The sequence below is a fragment of the Ictidomys tridecemlineatus genome, chromosome 5 (assembly GCF_052094955.1).
Source record: "Ictidomys tridecemlineatus isolate mIctTri1 chromosome 5, mIctTri1.hap1, whole genome shotgun sequence".
In the NCBI taxonomy this organism is placed as follows: Eukaryota; Metazoa; Chordata; class Mammalia; order Rodentia; family Sciuridae; genus Ictidomys; species Ictidomys tridecemlineatus.
In genome coordinates this window covers 179195419-179218253 of record NC_135481.1, presented here as the reverse complement: position 1 = coordinate 179218253, position 22835 = coordinate 179195419, and the positions used below count along the sequence as shown (strand labels likewise).

General features: G+C 39.1%; 1 protein-coding gene across 12 annotated transcripts in view; it reads right to left on the bottom strand.

Moving 5' to 3' along the window:
• Cnbd2 (cyclic nucleotide binding domain containing 2) overlaps positions 1-22835 on the bottom strand; it is a 60970-nt gene that overhangs the window by 19844 nt on the left and 18291 nt on the right. For 8 of the 12 annotated variants that reach the window (XM_078051714.1, XM_078051707.1, XM_078051706.1 and 5 more), the window contains 6 exons: positions 20234-20390; positions 19590-19741; positions 15963-16101; positions 8000-8114; positions 4327-4504; positions 3037-3157 (listed from right to left, as the gene is read on the bottom strand). In XM_078051714.1, coding sequence (XP_077907840.1) covers positions 3037-3157; positions 4327-4504; positions 8000-8114; positions 15963-16101; positions 19590-19741; positions 20234-20390 — 862 coding nt within the window. The remainder of the gene's footprint in view (positions 1-3036; positions 3158-4326; positions 4505-7999; positions 8115-15962; positions 16102-19589; positions 19742-20233; positions 20391-22835) is intronic. The other 4 variants (XM_078051710.1, XM_078051713.1, XM_078051712.1 and 1 more) reach the window with 2 other exon arrangements.

Here is a 22835-nt window from a genome sequence, read left to right as displayed (position 1 = left end):
TGAATCCTATTGTTATAAAACAGCAATTATCAAAAAGATTACAAATATTGGTAAGAATATTAAAAAAAGGAATCCTGGGCTGGGATTGTGGCTCAGTGGTAGAGCACTCCCCTAGTATAGGCGGAACCCGGGTTCGATCCTCAGCACCACATAAAAATAAAGGCATTGTGTTGTGTCTATCTACACCTAAAAAATAAATATTAAAAAAAAGGAATCCTTGCACATTGTTGATAGAAATGTAAATTAACATAACCAATATGTAAATAGTATGGAGCGGTTCCTTAAAAAATTAAAAAATAAAAAGAATCATTTGATCCAGCAATCCCACTTCCAGATATATATTTAAAGGAAATGAAATCAGTATGTTGAAGAGATAGCTGCTTTCCATGTTTACTGCAGCATTATTCACAAGAGTGAAGATGTGAAATCAAAGGGCTGGGGGTGTAGCTCAGTAGTAGAGTGCTTAGCATATATAAGACACTGAGTTACTCTCCAGAATCACATAACAAATTAATTAATTAATTAACTTAAAAAATAAAGTTATTAAAAAAATGCGAAATCAACCTAAGTGTCCCTCAATGGATGAACAGATAAAATGTGGTACATATGCCAGTTATAGATCAGAATAATATCTACAATTGGCATATGTACTTCTTTAAAAAGAAGATAATATTGTCATTTGTAACAACACAGACGAACCTGGAGAACATTATATTAAGTAAAAGCCTGTCACTGAAAGATAACACACATCTCACATATATGTGGAATCCAAAAAAAGCTGAACTCTAGAAGTAGAGTAGAATGCCTGTCTGGTGCTGTGGGTTGAAGATGTTTTGGGGAGTTGTTGGTCAAAGGAAATAGAATTTCACTTAGGAGGAATAAGTTCAAGACATCTATTGTACATGGTGGCTATAGATAATAATAATGTATATACACTTGGAAATCTCTAAGAGATTAGATATAAATGTTTTCATTATAAAAAAAATACCATATGGGGCTGGGGTTGTGGCTCAGTGGTAGAGTGCTCATCTAGTGCGTGAAAGGCCCTGGGTTCAATCAATTTGCACACACATAGATAAATATTTCTATATGTAACCATCTGTAAGTGTATCTGAGCTAAATTTGAATTCATACTGATGTCTTTAACCCATTATCATATGGATCCTTCTAGCTGCCTCTCATTTGTAAATTTCTACTCATTTAGTGAAAAACCTAGATCCCACCATTTGCCAGTTTTTACTTAATTGATCCACTTTAATATATACTGTAGTAATATCAGGATTATTAATACATACCTACATGGGAAACAACCTTATCAACTAGAGTATAGGGTTCACATACAAATTCATTGTGCCTTTAATATTTTTCCTAATTTTTTTTAGATGTATATGGATACAATACCTTTATTTTATTTATTTATTTGTATATGGTTCTGAGGATTGAATCCAGGGCTTCACACATGCTAGGCAAGCACTCTACCACTGAGTTCTAACCCTAGCCTCTACCTTTAATTGTAATGACTCCACTCATTTCCAAAGTTACTTAATGTTAATACCCTTTTCCCCAACCTCTTCAGGATGTTTCATGCATTTGTAATGTTAGATTTTCTTATCATAATCCACATTCCTTCCTGAAATCCACTGACCTCCTAAATGATTCTTTTAAAATTGCATATTTTAAGATTCACTCTTAGCCAGGCACAGTGGTGCACACCTGTAATCCCAGTAAGTTGGGAGGCTAAGGCAGGAGGATCACAAGTTCAAAGCCAGTATCAGCAGATTAGTGAGACACTTAGCAACTCAGTGAGACCCTATCTCTAAATAAAATAAAAATTGATGTCTTAATACTGAATCTTCCAATCCATGAATACAGAAATATTTCTACACTTATTTAGGCCTTCTTTAAATTCTTCCATTAGAGTTACATAGCTTTCAGCATGTAGATTCTATGTGTGTGTGTGTGTGTGTGTGTGTGTGTGTGTGTGTGTGTGTGTGTGTATGTGTTGCTGAGATTAAACCCAGGGCCTTGTGCATGCCATGCATACACTCCTCTGCTGAACTACATCCCCAGCCCCTGCACGTAGATTGGCGTATATTTTGTTAGATTTATACCTATCCATTTCATTTTTTTTAAATATTTATTTTTTAGTTTTAGTTTTAGGTGGACGTTTATGCAGTGCTGAGGAGCAAACACAGTGTCTCATGCATGCTAGGCAAGCACTCTTAACATTGAGCCACAATGCCAGCCCCTCATTTTGTGCTATTATAAATGGTTTTCATTTTAAGTTCCAGTTTTCATTGCTGGTAGAAGAAAAACAACTGACTTTTATATATTAACCTTGTATCTTTCCATCTTGCTATAATCTCTTATTACTTTCAGAAGTGTTTTGGATTCTTTGGAACTGTGGACGCAGACAATCATGTCATCTGCAAACAAAAATAACTTTCTTTCTTCTCAATCTGTATACCTTTTTATTTCCTTTTCTTGTCTTACTGTACTACTGGCTCAGACTTTCAATACAATGATGAATAGGAGTGATGAGAGGCAACATCTTTGCCTTAACACTCTTGGATATTCTAAAGCTCCCAGCTGACATGTCAATTTATTTATAGATATTTTAATATGCTTTTCTTCAATATAGAACTCCTTAAAAACAAGAGCCACAATACTTTTATCATATCTTAAAAATCAATGATTTTTGTGGGTTTTTTTGTTTTTTTTTTTTTGGTGCAGTACTGGAGATTGAACTCAGTGGTGCTCTGTCACTGAGCTATACTACCAGCCTTTTTTATTTTTTGAGATAAGGTCTTACTAAATTGCTGAGGCTGGCCTTGAGTTTGCAATCATCCTGCCTCATTCTCCTGAGTCACTTGGATCATAGGCATATGCCACCACACTTGGCTAAAAATCAACTCTATATCTTAATCTCATTAAATACAGAGAGGGGGTGTTTCTAAACCTTTACTTTCATATTCAACACTCTTAGCCCATTCATGTTACACACTGTATCATGAACAAAGCTCTCTGTACACTTACCACAATTTCTCCTTCTTCCACAGTGTGGATCTTCATGTAGGCCCCCACCACAGCCTCCTTGGGGAGCTCACCAAACTGAGTATTAACCATGGGACACTGGATCGACTGAGCATGCTTGGATCTGAAACATGACAGTTTGTTAAAGAGAACTCATTTATAACACAGCCAGTTCATGAGACCCTAAATAATCAGCCCTTACTCTATTCTATACTGAGAGCTTCCCTCCCTGAAGAACACACCTTCCAGAATATAAGAAAAATCAAGCCCATTGTCAGGGATTAGAAGTGTAATAGGAAGAAGACTTGAAAAACAAAGATGTGAGGTTCCCTTTAAACACCTGAAGTTTGTTATGTGAAGGGGTTGATGATCCTATATGGCTAAGCCAGACTTATTAGACTTCTTTCTAGGCAAGAGTTTATTTATCCAATAAAGAACCGGTTGCAGCTCTAGTCTATGAGATTCAAAGCTCATATGGAGGGAGAAATTTTTCTTTTTTCTTTCTTGCTACTAGAGATTGAACCCAGGGGTGCTTATCCACTGAGCCACATCCCCAGCCCTTTTTATTTTTAGTTTGAGACAGGGTCTCGCTAAGTTGCTCAGGGCCTAAGTTGCTGAGGCAGCTTTGAACTCATAATCCTCCTGCTTCAGCCTCCTGAACCACTGGGATCATAGGCTTGTGCCACCATGCCCAACCTAGAGAAAAAAATTTCTAAGAGTCAAAGCTGATTGAGGAGCTGGGATTGTAGCTCAGTAGTAGAGCACCTGCCTAGCACATTTGAGGCCCTGGGTTCAATCCTCAGCACCACAAAATAAACAAACAAATAAAATAAAATAAAAGCATTGTGTCCATCTACAACTAAAAAAAATATTTTTTAAAAAAGCTGTCTGAAAATGGAACAGACTCCTTTGATAAACAGTAAACAGCTGTATTTCTGCCTCTCTTAGGTAGAATTTTCTGAAGAAACTCAGAGAAAAGACCCAACAACACACAGATACAGAAGATACTTTCTGCCTCCTCTTCCTTATATAGGTTACTGAGGCCCTGATAAAAGAAGTAGTTGACTTCTTAAAGTGTACCTTTTTGTTAGAAGCAGAGAATACAAGGCCTGGGTATTAAGCCTAGGACCTGTCTAGGCTGCCTCAGGGACACACCTACTCCTTTGAGAATAACCTGGATCTGCCACTTATATTTCCGCCTCAGCATCTCTGATGTTCTGCCAAGGAAGTCATATCCCCCCCCACATTATAACCACAATCGGGGCCCCTCTATCTGCCAAGAGCTGAGCTTACTTGATCTTCGGGCCCAGCAACTTGGGGAGACTATCTCCTGAGGTTTTGATTGTCTTATTGAAGCTTGTCTCCTGTTGCTTCCAGGATTCCTGGAGATGCAGAAGTTTCAAACAGCTAAAGTCCTGTAGAGGATATGATTTGATCTGGAATTCCCTAAATCTCATTACAGGATTCGTTTCTGTTAGAGAAAGCACAGAAAAGCACATTAATGGGCCTTTGCATATATGGCAGTGGTAGTGCTGTTGGTGGTGGAAATACAGCATAGTAACCTGCCTGCATAGTCTGGTACATGAAGAAATTGAGAAGAAAAGAAAAATATGTGTGGCTTCACCCAGTGCAATGTCACATGCCTATAATCCCAGAGGCTTGAGAGGCTTATGTAGGAGGATCACAAGTCCAAAGCTAGCCTTAGCAACTTAGTGAGGCCCTAAGCAACTCAGTGAGACCCTGTCTCTAAATAAATATTAAAAAATGGGGTGGATGGGCTGGGTTGTAAATCAGTGGTAAGAGTGCTTGCCTAGCATGTGTGAAGCACTGGGTTTGATTCTCAGAACCACATATAAATAAAATAAAGGTCCATCAGCAACTAAAAGGAGGGGGTGCTGAAGATGTAGCTCAGTGGTTAAGTGCCCCTGGGTTCAATCTCGAGCACCAAAATAAATAAATAAATAAATAAATAAATAAATAAATAAACGTGCAATACATGGACTTTATGTAATGTCCCTCTATGGCTGGCTCTGTGCTAGACCTTTTCTAGCCACTTCATCCAGGCAAGTGCGATTAGCCTAATTAGACATAAGATGAAGAACCGAGAGTTCAATCACTGATAAAAGGGCTGATGCTTGGATTTGAACTCAAATCTACTTAATTCAAAGTTCATATCTTGGGGCTGGGGATGTGGCTCAAGCGGTAGCACGCTCGCCTGGCATGCATGCGGCCCAGGTTCGATCCTCAGCACCACATACAAACAAAGATGTTGTGTCCGCCAAATACTAAAAAATAAATATTAAAATTCTCTCTCTCTCCCTCTCTCTTTAAAAAAAAAGTTCATATCTTCAAGATTAATAGATAACACTTATCTCAGCTTTCATACTGGGCTTTCAGATTGGGGCAGGAAGAGCAATAAAAGATAAAAGGATGACTGGATGACTTGTCCCAGAACCTTGGACAAGTCACATAATCTCTTTTATAGCTTTGGTAGGGTTATTTTAAGAGTTGCCAATAAAGTATGAGATACCTAGCACAGTACCAGCATACAAAAGGACCTCTATGCAAATTATTGAAAAGATCTCCAAAGAAATACTATTTAAAAATAAGAAGGCAAGCCAACTACTCAAAATCACTATGCTTAATGAAGAAGTAGGACAAAGAGTTTACATCATAATTCCATTTTTATGAAACTCTAAAGAGAGACAAATTTAACCTATAGTGACAGAAAGCATATTGGTGGTTGCTTACGGCCAGGTGCAAGAGGTGGAGATTAACTGGGAAATGGCACAAGGGAACTCTCTGGGGCAATGAAAATGTTCTATAACTTGGCTTTGGTGGTTACGTGGGGGTATGGATTTATCACAATTCATTGAACTACACATTTCAAATATATGTACTGGGCTGGGGATGTGGCTCAAGCGGTAATTCGCTCGCCTGGCACATGTAGGGGCGCTGGGTTCAATCCTCAGCACCACATAAAAATAAAATAAAGATGTTGTGTCCACTCAATTGTTCAAAAAGAAGAAATCAAAAGGGGAATTTAGAAGTATTTTGAATCGGGCTGGGATTGTGGCTCAGGGGTGGAGTGCTTGCCTAGCACAGGTGGGACCCAGGTTCGATCCTCAGCACCACATAAAAATAAAGGCATTGTGTTGTGTCCATCTACACCTAAAAAATAAAAAAAAATTAAAAATTTATTTTGAATCAAATAATGCATAGGGTCAAAGAGTCACTTTTCCAGCATAACACAGATAATTAGAGAAGGACCCTGTATTCAAACGTAAGTGATGTGGCTCCTGAGGCCGCCATCTTAACTACAACATTAGCCATGATAGATACAAAGAAACCAGGGTCTGAAACCTTGAATATTCACCAAAGTTACCCAGCTAGTAAGTGGGATTCAGTTCCAAGCTTTTTTTCCCCACCTTTCTCCTCTGTCTCCCTGTGTTAGCCTCCCCATAGCCAGACTTCCTAAGATTAGAATTTAGGAGGTTTGGCTGCATCTGTGAGGTGATCCTTGGGGAGAAGAGCCCAGGTTAATGCTGAAATTATAACATAAAAGGATTAGTGGGAAGCATGTCAGCACTTAGTCCAAGGTAAGATGTAAAACACCTGAACCATTACAAATGTCTTAGGGCTGGGGTTTCTGACCCAAGTGGATAAGACAAAACAAAACAAAAATCTCCAGAGGTTGGAAAAGGAAAGGAAAATGCCATAACTGAGATGTGAATAGAAAAATCCTGCCCTTGAATAAGGAAACCTGGTCAGAACCTTGGCCAGTTCTATAGGCTATTATCAGACAATGTCTGTGTCCAACAGTGGGAATGGAGAAAGAGAAAGACTGGAGATATTTATGAAGAATAAAGTCTGCAATTTGGAATCAGGCCAGAACTCTGAAGTTCTCCACTGTTATTTTTATCCTTTGTGATCCTTAAATAAGAAATTCACCTTTCTGAGCCTTGGTTTTCAAATCTGTAAAACGAAAATACAATCATATCTTTTTGAAAAGCTATTATGAAAATGATGTAATATGTAGAAACAGCCACCTGGATACTTCACAAATAATCAGAACTCAGTGATTGATACCTGTTCCTCATAATTACGAGTTTGGATAAGGCTCTGTAGTGTGTGCACACTTTGCAATTTGGAATGTAGCACCTAGGATATGTTAATCCATTGAATATGAGTTGCTTCTGACTAGCCTCTAGATGCCAGGCTAGTCCTAGGCCCTAGGAATACAAAATCCTTACTGAGCTTAAATTCTAGGGAAAAACATATTCAAGAACCATTTTAGATTCAATGCTATTATTTCAGTGGGGCTAAATATGACAGAAGAGAAATACAGGGTATTTAAATGGAATACAATGAGGAAAAGAAGATGCTGATCTAGCATGAGAAATCAGGGAGAATTCTCTAAAAAAAAAAAAAAAAGATATTTAGTTTAAAATCTAAAAAGTAGAAGAAAATTGGGCAAAAAGAGGGATGTGTATGTGCGAAGGCAAAGAGTTGATGGCTACATGGCAGAACCTGCAGAGAGGAAGAGAGAAGGCTAGAAAGGAGGCAAGGCCTGTGGACCAGGTTTTGACACTGGTAGAATCAGACAACCTGTTGGCTCTTAGAGCTCTAAATGTTTCATTTTTATTTTTAGCTGTAGATGTTCCTAATACCTTTTTCCCCCAGCTGGTGGTGCTGGTGATTGAACCCAGGGCCTTGTGCATGCAAGGCAAGCATTCTACTAACTGAGCTATATCCTCAGCCCCCATTTATTTATTTATTTCTATGAGCTGTTGAGGATCAAACCCAGTGCCTCACATGTGCTGGGCAAGTGCTCTACCACTGAGCTACAACCCTACCCCGAGATCTAGATGTTTAGGAATCTAGGGACAGGGAACTGGAACCAGGATAGGGCCCAGGGGCTCCCTTACCGTGGCTGTCAGCTTCCAGAGGTGGCCATCTGGCTTACCATTGAGATGAGTCCCTAGAGGTCTGTCATCTATCAGCTCCAGATGCTGCCAGATCCACTTGTAATAGTAAGGGGAGGTCTGAAGGTCTATCAGCCGCAGGACTTCACAGCTGCCCTGGACACACCAAAGGTCACAAACAAAGGATTAAACCCCAATACTCTAGGCAAGCCAGGCTTTAAAGATAAACTCTCTATATTGCATCTTACCCCAGTTTGTTGTATTTGCTTAATGCAAGTTGTTTCATGTTTTTTTTTCCTTAATAAAAATGTTATTTACTTATCAGAAAAAATCCAAACAACTACAGAAGCATAGAAACTAAATACAAGGCTGGCACTGGGGAAAAAATATCACCACAGAGGACATTACTGGGACAGTCAGTGAAACTGATTATGAACTCCATATTATATATTCTATAAACATTAAAAGTCCCTAATTTTGGCCGATGTGGTGGCGCACGCCTGTAATCCCAGTGGCTTGGGAGGCTGAGGCAGGAGGATCGTAAGTTCAAAACCAGACTCAGCAAAAGCGAGGCACTAAGCAACTCAGTGAGACCCTGTATCTAAATAAAATACAAAATAGGGCTGAGGATGTGGTTCAGTGGCCAAATGCCTGTAAGTTTAATCCCTGGTATCCCCACCCCTGAAAAAAAGTCTCTAATTTTGGTAATTATTCGGTAGTTAATTTTTATCTTAGAAAATAATCATTTAAGTATTATGAATGATACTTAACTTTTAAAAGTTTCAGGTGAGGAAAAAAATATATATAAGAGCAAAAGTAGCAAAATATTAACTGGTGAATCTGGATTACAGTTTTTCAGGAGTTCTTTGTCCTATTCTTGAAATTTTTCTATAAATTTAAAATTATTCCAAAATTAAATAAAATTATTCAACCAAGCAGAATAAGATTAAGTTAAAACCACATTAATCCTAACACCCAGAAATAACTAGTAGCAATATATTATGAAATGTTATTTCAAACTTTTCTCTATGAACACATACGAATTATAAACATACAAATGTTCATAAATGAGTTATGTAACACAGACTCTTGTAACCTTTTTGGAAGATCAATAATATATCAAGGACATCTTCTCATGCCAAAAATATTTTATGCATCATGATTTTTTAATGATTAGATATTATTCTATATATACTATAGTTTATAAAATTAAAAACAAATACTCAATTGTGCAAAAGAAGTCAATCAAAATGCCAAGTGTACAAACTGAATGATTCTATTTTATATGAAGTTCAAAAACAGGCAAAAGCAATCTGTGAATGACACCGGTCATAAGAGTGGTTATCTCCATGGGAGAATTCTGTCTGAGAAGGGCACAAGGGGGCCTTCTGTAGTGCTGTAAATGTTCTTTAGCTAGCCTGGGGTAAGGATTACATTGTGAACACATATGCAAAAAATTACCAAGTTGTATAGTTTAGATTTGAAATCTTACTGCATATAGGTTATTTCTCTAGAAAACATTTTTTTCAAGATTCATATTTGATTGTCTCAATTGGTCAGTATTATATACAACTATAATTTGTTTAGGACAGAAAAGTCCCAAGTTTAAATGGGGAGGGGAGAGAACTCAATCACCTTCCCAGACTCATCTAGTGGGGTGCCAATGACCTAGTTCTAGCTAATGAAATATAAGTGAAAGACTCCCAGGAAAGCTATTGTCCTTCTCCTTCCCTCTGCCTGAAACACAAATGTGATGGTTGGTGGTGAATCAGCCATACTGTGAACATTAGAAATAAAGCCAGGGGCTGAGGATGTGGCTCAAGCAGTAGCATGCTCGCCTGGCATGTGCGAGGCGCTGGGTTCGATCCTCAGCACCACATAAAAATAAATAAAGATATTGGGTCCATCTTCAGCTAAAAGAATATTTTTTTTAAATTCTCTCTCCCTCTCTCTCTCTCTCTCTCTCTCTTTAAAAAAATAAAATGATCTCCACACTTCCCACCCTTCTGCCTTTCATGCTTGCTCAAATCCCCTATTTGCTCTTTTTTTAAAAAAAAAAAGAAAGAAAGAAAGAAAGCCACAGGTGCGGAGGCACTAGGTTTGAGTCTCGGCACTGCATACAAATAAATGAATAAAATAAAGGTCCATCAACAACTAAAAATATATTTTAAAGGAAAAGAAAGCCACAGCTAGAGATCAGGAAGGGAAAAGCTAGCAGGGGCCTGAAATCCTGATGACTTTCTAGAACAGTTGTTCTAGTCCCAGAATGCTTCATTCAAGACTATTACATGAGAAAAATAAATTACTATTTAATAAGCCACTTGCAATTGGCTTCTGTGGCCTGTATCAGAGAGCAATTCTAACAGATATTTTGTGTCCTACAGGAGGACATTAAAGCAGTTTACAAATACTCAATTTCTCGAAGGCACATGGCAGGATTGGACTTTTTAACCCTCTGATGAATTGGGCCTAGGGCATAGCCTTTTTATTTGCTTGGGTCAATTTTCTTAGATTTTCTAGCAAAAGGACTCTTGATACTCTTGAGTGGAAACTTTAGAGGTCAGTGCTTGATTCTCATCTCTCTTCTTTCTCTATTCTAGGGATTAAACCCAGGACCATTGCACATGCTAGGTAAGCACTCTACCATGAGATACAACCCTAGCCCTACTGCCGATTCTCAACATTCCTTTCTCCTGAGAATGTCTATGCTTCCTTGATCATGCAAGCAGGAGTCTATTAGTCTCCAGTGGCTTTGGCCCTTAAGTGACCAAAAGGAGCAAGACCTCCCTGATGACCCGCTATGGGCAAGTAGTGTAATGGAGAAAACCTTGGTTCATTACTCCTGAGACTTGAGAATTATATCCTAAATAATACCCATGTTTTATTATCTTCTTGAGAATAATTCCTAAAGGTATGTGTGTTTTAAATTTTGATACACATTGCCAAACTGCCTCCCACAAAGATAAGCTCTGTTTATTCCCTCAACAGTCCATGAAACAGTTCATTGCATATTTGCCAACACTGGGTTTTTACAATCCTTTTAATCTTTGCTAATCTGACAGGTTAGAAAGAAATGTCATCTCTTTTTTAATTTCCTATTTTTAAAAAAATTTTAGTTGAAACTCTAGGAGACACATTATAAAGGGGCAAGTTTCAAGACAAATTACTGTTGGCAAGGAAGAAGAAGGGAATAAACATTTAATAAGCCTTATTATATGCCAGGCATTGTGCTTGGATCTTTACTCAACATTCATTCAACAAACATTCATCACCCAGGAACTATAGGTGCCTTACAAAAAATGAGAACAGTTTGCTCTTGGAAAAGTCTCTTGTGGGTCTTAAAATTGCAGCAGTATCTGTGGAGAGATCAGTTTTACCATGTGTCCCCAAATGATAAGCTACTCAGAACAAATTGATTATGGACATTATATTTGTGACGCCAGCAGGAAATCACATTTTCTGACTTTCTGCAGTCCGAAGGATGCCCAGCTGCTGATTTCGCCCTCTGGTGGCAGTATAAGAAAAATACAGTAATCAGGACTGCGGAGTCTCCCTCCCAGAGGAAGAACACTCAAGGCACTGACCAGGCAGGAAATAAAAGTGAGAAAAAAGAGAAGTCCTTTTAAATGGCACAGGCACTTTTCAGTTCCAACCATAGTGGGCCATACCAGAATACATCCTGGTGTTTTCTGATCTTCTGAATTTCAAAGTTAGTAAACAAAATGTTTATGTACAAGCTTCACATGAATGATTAAATCAGATTTTAGTAATATAAAAGGACAAACCAAACTCATCTGCTGGCTAAGAAATAAGAACCCCCTAACCTGCTGTCACTCTGTGACCTCTGTTATTTCTTTTATCAGAATGAAGCCCAAGCTCCCCTCCATTAGAATCACCTGTAGCACTCACTCCACTGCAGATTCCACAGTAATGAACAAATCTCTGCAGAGATAGGAATCTGCCTTTTTAAAAAACATCCCAGGGGGGCTAGGGATGTGGCTCAAGCATGCGTGCGGCCTGGGTTTGATCCTCAGCACCACATACAAATAAAGATGTTGTGTCCGCCAAAAACTAAAAAATAAATATTAAAAAATTATTTTAAAAAATTAAAAAATAAAAAGCACCTGAGGGGCTAGGGGCTGGGATTGTGGCTCAGCGGTAGAGCACTCACCTAGCACAGGCGGGACCTGGGTTCGATCCTCGGCACCACATAAAAAAAAAAAACCTTTTCTTCATTACCAAAATTTGAAAACACCTCCCTTAGATTAGGGATTCTACAACTTAAGTGTGCATCAGAGTCATCTGGAAGGCTAGATAAGACACAGGTTACTGAGCCCTCCCTCCCAGAGTTCTGGATTTAATAGCTCCTGTGTGAGCCTGAGAATTTGCATTTTTAATCAGTGATGCTGATAGCCAAGTGATGCTGATGGTCTAGTCACTGAGAACCAATGAACTAGTGTATGAATGTTAACTGAGTAAGTATGTGCTAAATTAATTTTCATTACCAGAATTTATGAGGTGAGTGGTCCCATTTTACAGATAAAGGAATAGAGGTAAAAACAGATTAAGAACCACCCCCATCTATGTGCTAATTTGAATGTAATCAACATACTAATTAAAAGAAGTCTTGAATTTTATATTCCTCATCACTCATCCCCCCCTCAATTTATTCTGGCTCTATGGAAAGAGCTGAAACTGGGCATGGTGGTGCCCACCTGTAATCCTAGTGACTCAGAAGGATTGAGGCAGAAGAATCACAGGTTCAAGGTCAGCCTCAGCAACTTAGTAACACCAACAGAAACTTAGTAAGACCCCATGTCAAAGTGAAAAATTAAAAAGAGCTGGGGATCCAGTTCAGTGGTAAAGGGCTCAATCTCTGGTACCAAAGAAATACAAAATTAAAAAAAAAAATCTGATAAAACCCATTTAGAAGGCTCGGGATTGGTACCAAAAAAAATTTAAATTAAAAAAAAAAAAAAAAAGGAAGCCAGGCTTGTGCCTGTAATGCCTGCAATCCCTGTGGCTCAGGATAGAGTTCAAAGCCAGCCTCAGCAAAAGCCATCTGCTAAAGCTACTCAGTGAGGCCCTGTCTGTAAATAAAGTACAAAAAAGAGCTAAGGATGTGGCTCAGTGGTTGAGTGCCCCCAAGTTCAATCCCTGGTACAAAAAAAAAAAAAAAAAAGGAGAGTTGTCTGGGGATCTGTGGCATTTCATGGCTGCAGAGGTGAATACCTTAAAATTTTAGTAAAGAAGTAGCAGATAACAGAGAGCAGAAAAAAATGTGAATTATTCAGTTGGCTTTCATGGTTCTCTGATTCTAGACTTTTCAACCCATCTCCCACCTCTCCTCAGATGATCATTAGGAGTTTCCAAACTAGGTAAACCCCAGGCATATTCCTACTGTGTGTATGGCTCCACACTATTCCCCTCAGCTGGCAATGACCTCATCCCACCTCCCTTTGTAAAGGCCCAACTCTTTTTTAATTTGTAGAGAATGAAAGCCAATCTTTCTTTTAATTTCCCAAGCTTCCTTGAAGTAAATGTTCTGGATGTGATTTGGGTTCCACCAATTCAGTGTACCTGGACCAGGTTTGAGTTTGGAGGTACCAGCAATCCACTTGTTACTGGAGGTGGGGCCTGAAGGAGTGGCTTCTTGAACATGGCAAGGACAGTAGTACCTGTGACAGTCCAGTTCTGGCCTATGATTTGGAGTTGTCTTGGAGTCATTTTTAGTCCATGGTCTGTTTCTATAGTTCCCCACCACTCCACTCACCAGAAAATCTGTTACAATTTATCATCCTGCAATAAAATGCCTTTCTATTTATATTAGATAAACTTGATTCTGTTCTCCAGGACTGAACCCAGAATAACACACTCCTAGTGGTGTGGTAGGTTTAACAACTTGGCCCTCTGGAAAAATATAACAATGTTTGTAAATTTTACTGCTATATAAGTGATGTATCACCAAAATTTATAATAAAATATACTACAGTCTTACTGGCAATTCCACATAACCAATCAATTCTTAAGGATGCTTTTGTGGGTACTGGCTGGACTCCTGTATTGATGACCAAACTATAGTTGAAGTTCAACTATGATTTGACAAATGAAACTGCATCCCAATCCACCCTTCCCAATAAGTTTAATAGTACTAAATCTTATTTGTGATCTACTATTTAACTATTTCCCATCTTCACATATATTATATTCATTACATTGAAACTTGTTTTAGTTTTAACACTACGTATTTCAGAACTTCACTTGTTCATCAAAGATGTAAGTTCCATGATGAATAAAATACTGGGAATGTATACCAGTATACCAGACCTGACTTAGGGTATTTGTTGATTCTCACTGTATGAATAGTACCACCATGCCTGATTTTAAGTTAGCAATGTGAGTTACTGAATGTGGAGTTGGGAAGAGGCACACAATTATAAAGTTATTTCTACTATACAGATATAGACGACATGACCTAAAGAGCATAGATAATAGTAAAATGCAGCAACATTAGAGAATGGTGAGTTCTTGGTAATACCTTTAATTCCAATATAATTTATTTAATTATAGGCTTATATAATTTTAATAAGTACTGTGTTTACCAACTCTGAAAATTTGACAATCAGTTCTTACAGGCAGGTATAAGCCAACTCTAGTACACACCCAATCTTGCCCCCTCCTTTTGTCCAGTGGTTCAATACCTTCAAGGCTCATCATCTTCCTTACATCCTACAGGAAGCCTGACTTAAGGCCTCCAGCCTTTGGAGAGTTCCCTCTTCTGAATTCTTAGAACTCAGTGTGCACCTGTCGCTTAGTACTGGCATTGACAACTTTGTCTATGCTCTGATCTAGTGGAGGAGATTATATAAAAGAGAGGACCAGTTTTTTCCTCTCTGTAGCCCTTCAGATCCTGTACTAATGTGTCATGACCTTGGCAAAGACTCAACAAATATCTGTAGTGGCTTAACATGTAAGGAATGACAGGTCAACTCAAATCCCAGCTCCTGAGAAGAGCTCTGGAGTCACAGACTGTGCTGAAAAAACAACAACAACAACAAAAAACCCTACTACATCTACTGTGTGACATTGGATAGCCACTCTACCTTCCCATATATCAGTTTCCTCCTCTATTAAATGGGAATAATGACCATATTAACCTCTTTGGGTTATTGTGAGACTGGAATGATTTAAAGCATGTAAAGCATGGCCAAAGATCTTATCTGTAGTTTTAGTTACCTACAGTTTACTATAGTATAAAAATATCAAATGAAAATTTCCAAAAATATACAATTTGTAATCTGAGTAACATGATTAAATCTCTTGCCGTCCTGCTCTGTTCTTCCTAGGATGTGACCCATCCTTTTGTCCAGCATTTCCATGTTACCCAGTTAGTCACTTGTAAGTTGTCTTGGTTATCAGATTGAATGTCCCAGAATCACAGTGTTTGTGTTCAAATAACTTTTATTTTATTAATAATAGTCTCAAAGCAGAAGAGAAGTGATGATGGTAATTCAAATATGCTAAAGAGAATCTATAAAGAGCTTTTTAAAAGTACCATCTCACATCATCACAGTAAGAGTTACATAAGTACAATAACATATTTTAATAGAGCACAATCCAATCTTATAACTTTCATTATGGTATGTTATTATTATTCTATTTTATGATTATTATTAATATTTTACTGTGTCTAATCTATAAATTAAACTTTATCATATGTATAGGAAAAGACACAATACAAAGAGGGTTAGGTACTATCCACAGTTTCAGACATCTACTGGAGGTCTTGGAATGTATCTCCCCCCCATAATAGGGTACTACTATATATCCTAAAGTTTACAGCAACCCTTCACATTCAACATGATGTGAAGTTGATGCTTGCCCGTTCCAGTTAGGACATGGTAAGTCAGAAAAGGAACAGGACTCAAACACTGCCTGTCTGGCCACAGGCCACTATGCTGGATACACACTTCCCAGCTTCATCTCCAACCCCAGACTTCTCACCTTGCAGATCAACATGACGAAGGAGGACTCAACAAAGTCTTTTTCGATCAGCTGCCCATATGAGTACTCCTCTATCTTCCCCAAGGTTACTAGCTGCCAGAGCTTCTCATCAGACCACGATTGAAAAAGATCCAGCTTTCTGAGGGGAAATGGCTGTTAGAATTCATCACCTTTGTTGGGCACAGTGGCACATGATTATAATCCTAGCAGCTCAGGAGGCTGAGGCAGGAGGACTGCAAGTTCAAAACCAGCCTCAGAAACTCGGCAAGGCCCTAAGCAACTAGTAAAAACCTATCTCTAAATAAAAAATTTTCAATAAATGAATAATGGGATGGTGATGGGGGTCATTGATTAAGTGCCCCTGGGTTCAATCCCTGCTACCAAAAAAAAAAAAAAAATCCCCTTTATCATACAAGGCTCCCAGATCTTAATACTCTCCAGAAAGGGAACTCACCTCACTCTTCCATTCTTGAAATATCTAGGTGGAAGATTTTACCACCACCCACTCCGTGCCTTAGCCCACAGCCAATCTTCTACATCTTCTCAAGGCCTCCCCTCTAGATAAGTGCCCCTCCTTTGCTGCTATTCAGATACCTCTGGGTGATCCAGCTCTCTGTTTTTCTCATTTCTGCTCCTCCCTTCAGGAACCTCCTCCCCTAGTCCATCCTTGCTGTTCCATCCCAATCACGTGGCCCACTAAGCTAACCCTACATTCCAAGGACTATCCTCCAGGATAATTCCTTACTTCAGCTCACAGGCTATCTGATACCTTGCCCAGCAGTCCTGGTCCTACCTTTGGCTTCAAACCCATCTCCCTCTGCCTTAATGGCTTCAAATACTCAATTCTAGATTGGGTAAACAGGGAACATCTGAACTCTCCTCTTTGCCAGTTGCTCCCTGTGGTTGAAGGCCTATCCTACAGTGATAGCTTCTTCCCCTGACCTTGTGTACCACTAGTTATGGGCTTGCCTTCCCTCATATGTGACCCATCAGGCTGTTCTCAGTCCCAACAGGTTATGGGCTCAGAATTGACTACATTAGTCAATTCAGGTTAACTCAAGATAACTCAGGCCTCAAAAGTGCTAAGTTCATTTCTAGTGCCAATGAGAAGAGGTTCAGTGCCATGTTCAAAAGCACAAGGGCCTGGAGAGACAGGAGAAAAGTAGGGCCACCACAGGAAGAGTACCTCCTATGTGCCATGTATAGGACCACAACCTTCTCATGATCATCTCATTCCATCCTTACAATGAACTTTACCTCCTTTTACAATGAACCATTACCCCCATTTTATAGAACAGAAGGCTAAAGCTCAGAGAAATGAAGTGAACTACCCAGAGTCACATCACTGATAAGCCTGTTAAACAGAATTTGTGTAAGGCCATGGGAAATTATAATCCATGTATGTATAATATGTCTAAATACACTCTACTGTCATGTGTATCTAAAAAGAATTTGGACTGGGCTCCTACAATGGATCCACAGACCAACCCAATAAAGTCTAATTACATAACCAAGTTTTAGCTGGGTGCAGAAGGCCCTATATTAGCCAGTTAACTTACTACACTATAGATAATTATTTTAAATGTATTCAATTGACTGGTTGACTGACTAGGGTATAGCCAGTTTTCTATGCCTCATTTCTGCTTTCCTATCAATAGTGTCTGTTCATACTGGTGACTAGAGTTCTTAAAACTCACTTTGATTCTTGGAGCTGCCTGATTTACAAACTGTTTTTCTTTTGTTTTGCTTTATTCAAATAATCTCTACTAAATTTAATTGGCCTAGGGAATTTTCCTTTTAACAAGCCTATTAGGGTTTGGATATGAGATGTCCCTGAAAGCTTATGTGTGAGACAGTGCAAAAATGTTCATAGTTGAAATGAGGAGATTATGAGAGCTGTAACCTCATCAATGGTTAACCAATTTGATGGATTAATAATATGAAGGTACTACTATACAAGGTGGTAACTATAAGCAGGTAGGGTAAAGCTGGAGGAAGGAGGTCACTGGGGGCTCGTCTTTGGAGTTTTATTTTGTCCCTGGCACCTCTCTTTCTGCTTCCTGGCTGCCATAAGCTGAGCCGTTTTCCTCTGCCATGCCCTTCTGCCATGGTGTTCTGCCTCACCTCAGACTCAGAGCAATGGAGTCTTCTGATGATGGTCTGAATCTCTGAAATGGTGACCCCAAAATAAAATTTGCCTCTTCTAACTTTTTTTTTAGGTCTTTAAAAAATTCTTTTTAGATATACATGGCAGTAGAGTGTATTTAGACTTATTATACATACATGGAGTATGATTTCCCATTCTTGTAGTTGTACATGATGCGGAACTACACTGGTCACGTATTTGTATATGAACATAGGAAAGTTATGTCCGATTCATTCTACTGTCTTTCCTATTTTCATCACCCCTTCCCTTCCTTTCATTCTTCTTTGCCTAATCCAATGACCTTCTATATTCTTTCCCCCACATCCCCCAACTTGTTTTTGTCAGAAAACAATGTTATGTCAACAATGTCAGCAATGAAAAGTGACTAACACAAAGCCTAGGAGCTGAAATTGGAAGTCAGACATATTTTTCCAGTTTCAGAAGATGAACTGCATCTCCTTTCAGAACTAATTCTCCATTTTTCCAGGCTCCATACCCTTCTTGACACTACCTCTTTCAAAGAAGACCAGACCCCTTTGCCCAGAACACTTCCATATAGCTGTAAAACCCTGCAATCTGTATTTTCACAGCCAGTGCAGATAATGTCATTTGGGTTTCCTCTCTTCCACATAAAAGCAAATAACCAAAGAACAAATAAGGTTTAGTTTACACATCTTTATGTGGTCTTTCAGAAAGTACTCAAAATAAAAATCTTGTGCTATATATGAGTTCTGCTTTTAGGATGTTATATAGGGGCTGGGGATGTGGCTCAAGCGGCCCGGGTTCGATCCTCAGCACCACATACCAACAAAGATGTTGTGTCTGCCGAGAACTAAAAAAAAATAAATATTAAAAATTCTCTCTCTCTCTCTCTCTTTAAAAAAAAAAAGGATGTTATATAGAGTACCTATAGTACTTTCTCACCCACACATGGTTGTAATTATTTATATCCTGTTATTCATTTTATTCAATATTTATTTGTTAATGTGTCTGGCAACAGTGAAAAAGACAAATCTTGTCCTGGCCACCACATTGCTTATAGTCTGATGGGGCATATAAGCTATAAAGAAACTATCGTGCAATGAAAGAATTACAGTATAGACAGGGATTTTAAAGAAACAGGAAGCAAGAGAAGCACAGATGGAGCATCCTTTCTATTCTGGGTCAAGGAAAAGTGGCATGAATTAGTGAAGCTCAGGGACTTCTGAATCAGACACGCTGGGCATATCATCAAATTGAGCTTTGGCTTTCTCTTAAAACTGAGAAACTTGGTTTTCTATAAACTGAGGAAAGTAAGAGAAACAATCTCATGGGTTTAAATGTAAGATTAGATGCAACAAGTGGTACAAAGTTCTTGGCACCCTGCCTGACCCAACAAGAACTCAATCTTCATTATGTATTCTTGTATGTTTCCCATCATGCCTAGGACAAAGGCAAGCACTAAAAACAAAGAAGGGTAGAAAAATGTTGAATGGAGTTACCTAAAAAATTTAAACCGACTCTCAGCATCCTTTTGAACTTCTTCATCCAGCTTATTAGCCAGGAAATCCTCCCTGTCAACAACCAGGAACTCTGTGTCCTCAAAGCAGACCACAGTGGCCCTCCTTGTTCCTGTATTCAGAAGGCCCATTTCCTGTTGGGTGGTTAGAGACAAGGGCACACGTGAGCACCTCCAGTGTTCTGCTCATACCCCTGTACACATTTTCCATTTCCCCCTGAACTCTTTCCTCCCCAGAATGCAGGCTCATTGGCCTCCTCCATACTCCTGCTTGTTCCCTCACTGTGCCCCACTCTTCATTTGCTGCTTGTTGAAAATGAGGCAACAGGTCTGAATAGGCCAGCCAGGAAACTGGAGAGGCCTCATGGAGGCCATCCATTCACTGAATTTCTGAGAGGTTATATGGGGAACATGCTCCTTTATCATGAGACAAAAAGGTTAACTTTGGACATTATCTGGTCCAACTCACTCATAATATATATGACATGTAAGGACACTGAGACCCAAGTGGATCAGTGACTTGCACAGAGTGTAAGGCAGGACAGGCCCTGGTCAAGAATTTTGAGCAAGACTCTTGTCACACTCCTAACCCCAGGTCAGGAAGCCATACCCTTCCCCTGGACTTACCCCGAAACAGCTGCCCCTGTGCAGCAATGTTGGACGGGGGTCTAGAAAGGCACTGCTGCCATCTTCATCCTCAGTCACTGCAACTGTACCCACATAGATGAAATAAAAGCTGCTACCCCTCTGTCCCTTCTTGAGAATCACACGCCTACGGCCAAACCTGGGAAAAAACCATGGCCAGTTGACCCGGTAGTAAGAGGGAAAAGCTCTGAATTGTTGGGCTCTTTGCTCTGGACTAGAAGAAACTTCAGAACAGCCCAGTTCCTGTCCTTCAAGTTAGACCCCTTCACTAATACCTAACCTGCTGCCTACCTTGGTTAGACTGAAGTCTTCTTACATACAGCAGAGCCTTGGCCAGACTTGTTCATGCTGTATGTGCTTAGACACATGGTAAATGCTAAGTGAACAGCAGTTGAGTAATAAAGAGACGTGAAAGCAATGGATGGGTCAACAGAGAAGCTAAATGATTATGAGCCCTTTAGAGTCAGATTAGCATCCAAATCCTATGTATGACCCTTGGCTGTGTGACACTGGGAAGCTCAGGGTCCCTCTCTGACCTTCAGTTTCTCTTATCTGTAAGATACAAATGAGCATGTCTGGAAAGAGAGAGGTCAGTAGTCTTATTATGATCCCCAGTAGCTTACTACCCAACTGCACACCCTTAGGATAGAAGTACCCTGGCCTAGAGCAAACTAGGATTTAGTTCTTAAACTCAGACCCCACAGATGTTTCAGGAAAAGCCAATCTGGTTCAGGAAGAACTAAGGCCAAGGCTATGACTTTGAGTGACTGGGAAGAGGTATTCTTTTGTTTCCCACTGGAGTAAGACTGGATAGAAGTTAGAAGCTACGACTATGGCAGCCAACTTGCTTGGATGAGGGGAGAGGGTGACTGATAGGGAATTTTTTTTTAAAGATAATGATGAACCTTTATTTTATTCATTTATTTATATGTAGTACTGAAAAATCAAACCCAGTGCTTTACACATGCTAGGCAAGTGTTCTACCACTGAGCCACAACTCTAGCCCCTGACAGGGAGATTTATATGAATGAAGAATCAAGAGACAGGGAGAGAGACAGAAAAACATTGGATCCTGATAACACTGAGTCCCTAAATCCAGCTGAGCCTGAAGCTGAAGAAACATCCCAGGACTTTTCATAGCCACCAATGCATTCCCTTGGGCTGTTTTCTCAGATTTGCAAATGGGAGAGAATCCTGTCTAAGCTGTTAATTCCAGTTCCAGAAATAATCAACAACCATCAGAGGGCTTTAATGATCACCACTTGCTTGATCTTCCCCCAGATCTTATTACCATCCTCAATCAAATCCATATTATCATCCTTATTTCTCTGATGAAGATACTGAGGCTCAGAAAAGTTAAGTGGCTTGGCTGAGATCACACTGGGACAGATGGGGCATCAAATTCCTGAGCTTCAAGCAAAGTACCTTTGGCACCACTCTGCTGTGGAGTCTTTACAGACAGTGGTAACCTACTTTTCTTCCTTGGACTAGAACAAAGCAAATGGTCCTCTCTGCCTGGAATGTTCTGTTCCATACCTCCATCTACAAGTCAAACTGTTCAATTATCTCCTCTTGAAACTTGTGACCAAGCCAGCTTTGCCCTGAACATCACTGGGCATAAAGTATCCTGCACCAGTGATAAAAAAAAGCTGACTTGTTGTGTTTATGTCATAGACTGACCAGCATGAAGGAGGATGTCTATGAACTATAATAATCTTATATCCTGGATTTTCAAAATAGGCCTAACCTCAAATATTCTGTTAGGTTGCCCCATGAAGCCATTGAGATGTCCTGGAAATGGCAATATTTCCACATTCCCACCCCTTAGACTTCTTTGGTACAAGTTATTTACATGGTAGTTTTTGTGTCACAGACCTTTGATAGTCTGGTGAAATCTTCATAGAATGATGTTTTAAGTATGTAAAATAAAATCCAGCAGAGTGACAGCTGACAAATATGTATCTTTGCTAAAGCAGTGAATAACAAGATCTAGCAGAAGATAAATGACTACCTTGATTTTAAAGATGTGAACATAAATTATTTTTCAAGAAATCTGCTATAGGGCTGGGGTTGTAACTCAGAGTGCTTGCCCAGCATGTGTGAAGCACTGGGTTCAATCCTGTGCACCACACAAAAATAAATAAAAAATAAATACTAAAGATATTATATCCATCTACAACTAAACATATAAATGTGTATATACGTATACACATACACACACACACACACACACACACACACACACACACACACACTTTTAAAAAAGAAATCTGCCATAACTGGAAAATGATGTGAAAAATCAAATTTCTTTAATGAAAAAGTATGTTTGTTGCTTACCTTTAAGAAGGAAGAAAATGGGGCTGAGGCTGTAGCTCAGTGGTAAAGTGCTTGCCTCGAATGTGTGAGGCACTGAGTTCAATCCCAGCACCGCATTAAAAATAAATAAATACTATGTGTTCATCTAAACAAGGATTTTTTTTAAATAAAAAAAGGAAGAAAATGATACACTGATAAATTTCATTTAGAGATTAATGAAAATAAAGATTTTTTTTGGTCATTAAAATTAAGATCCCATGGGCATGGT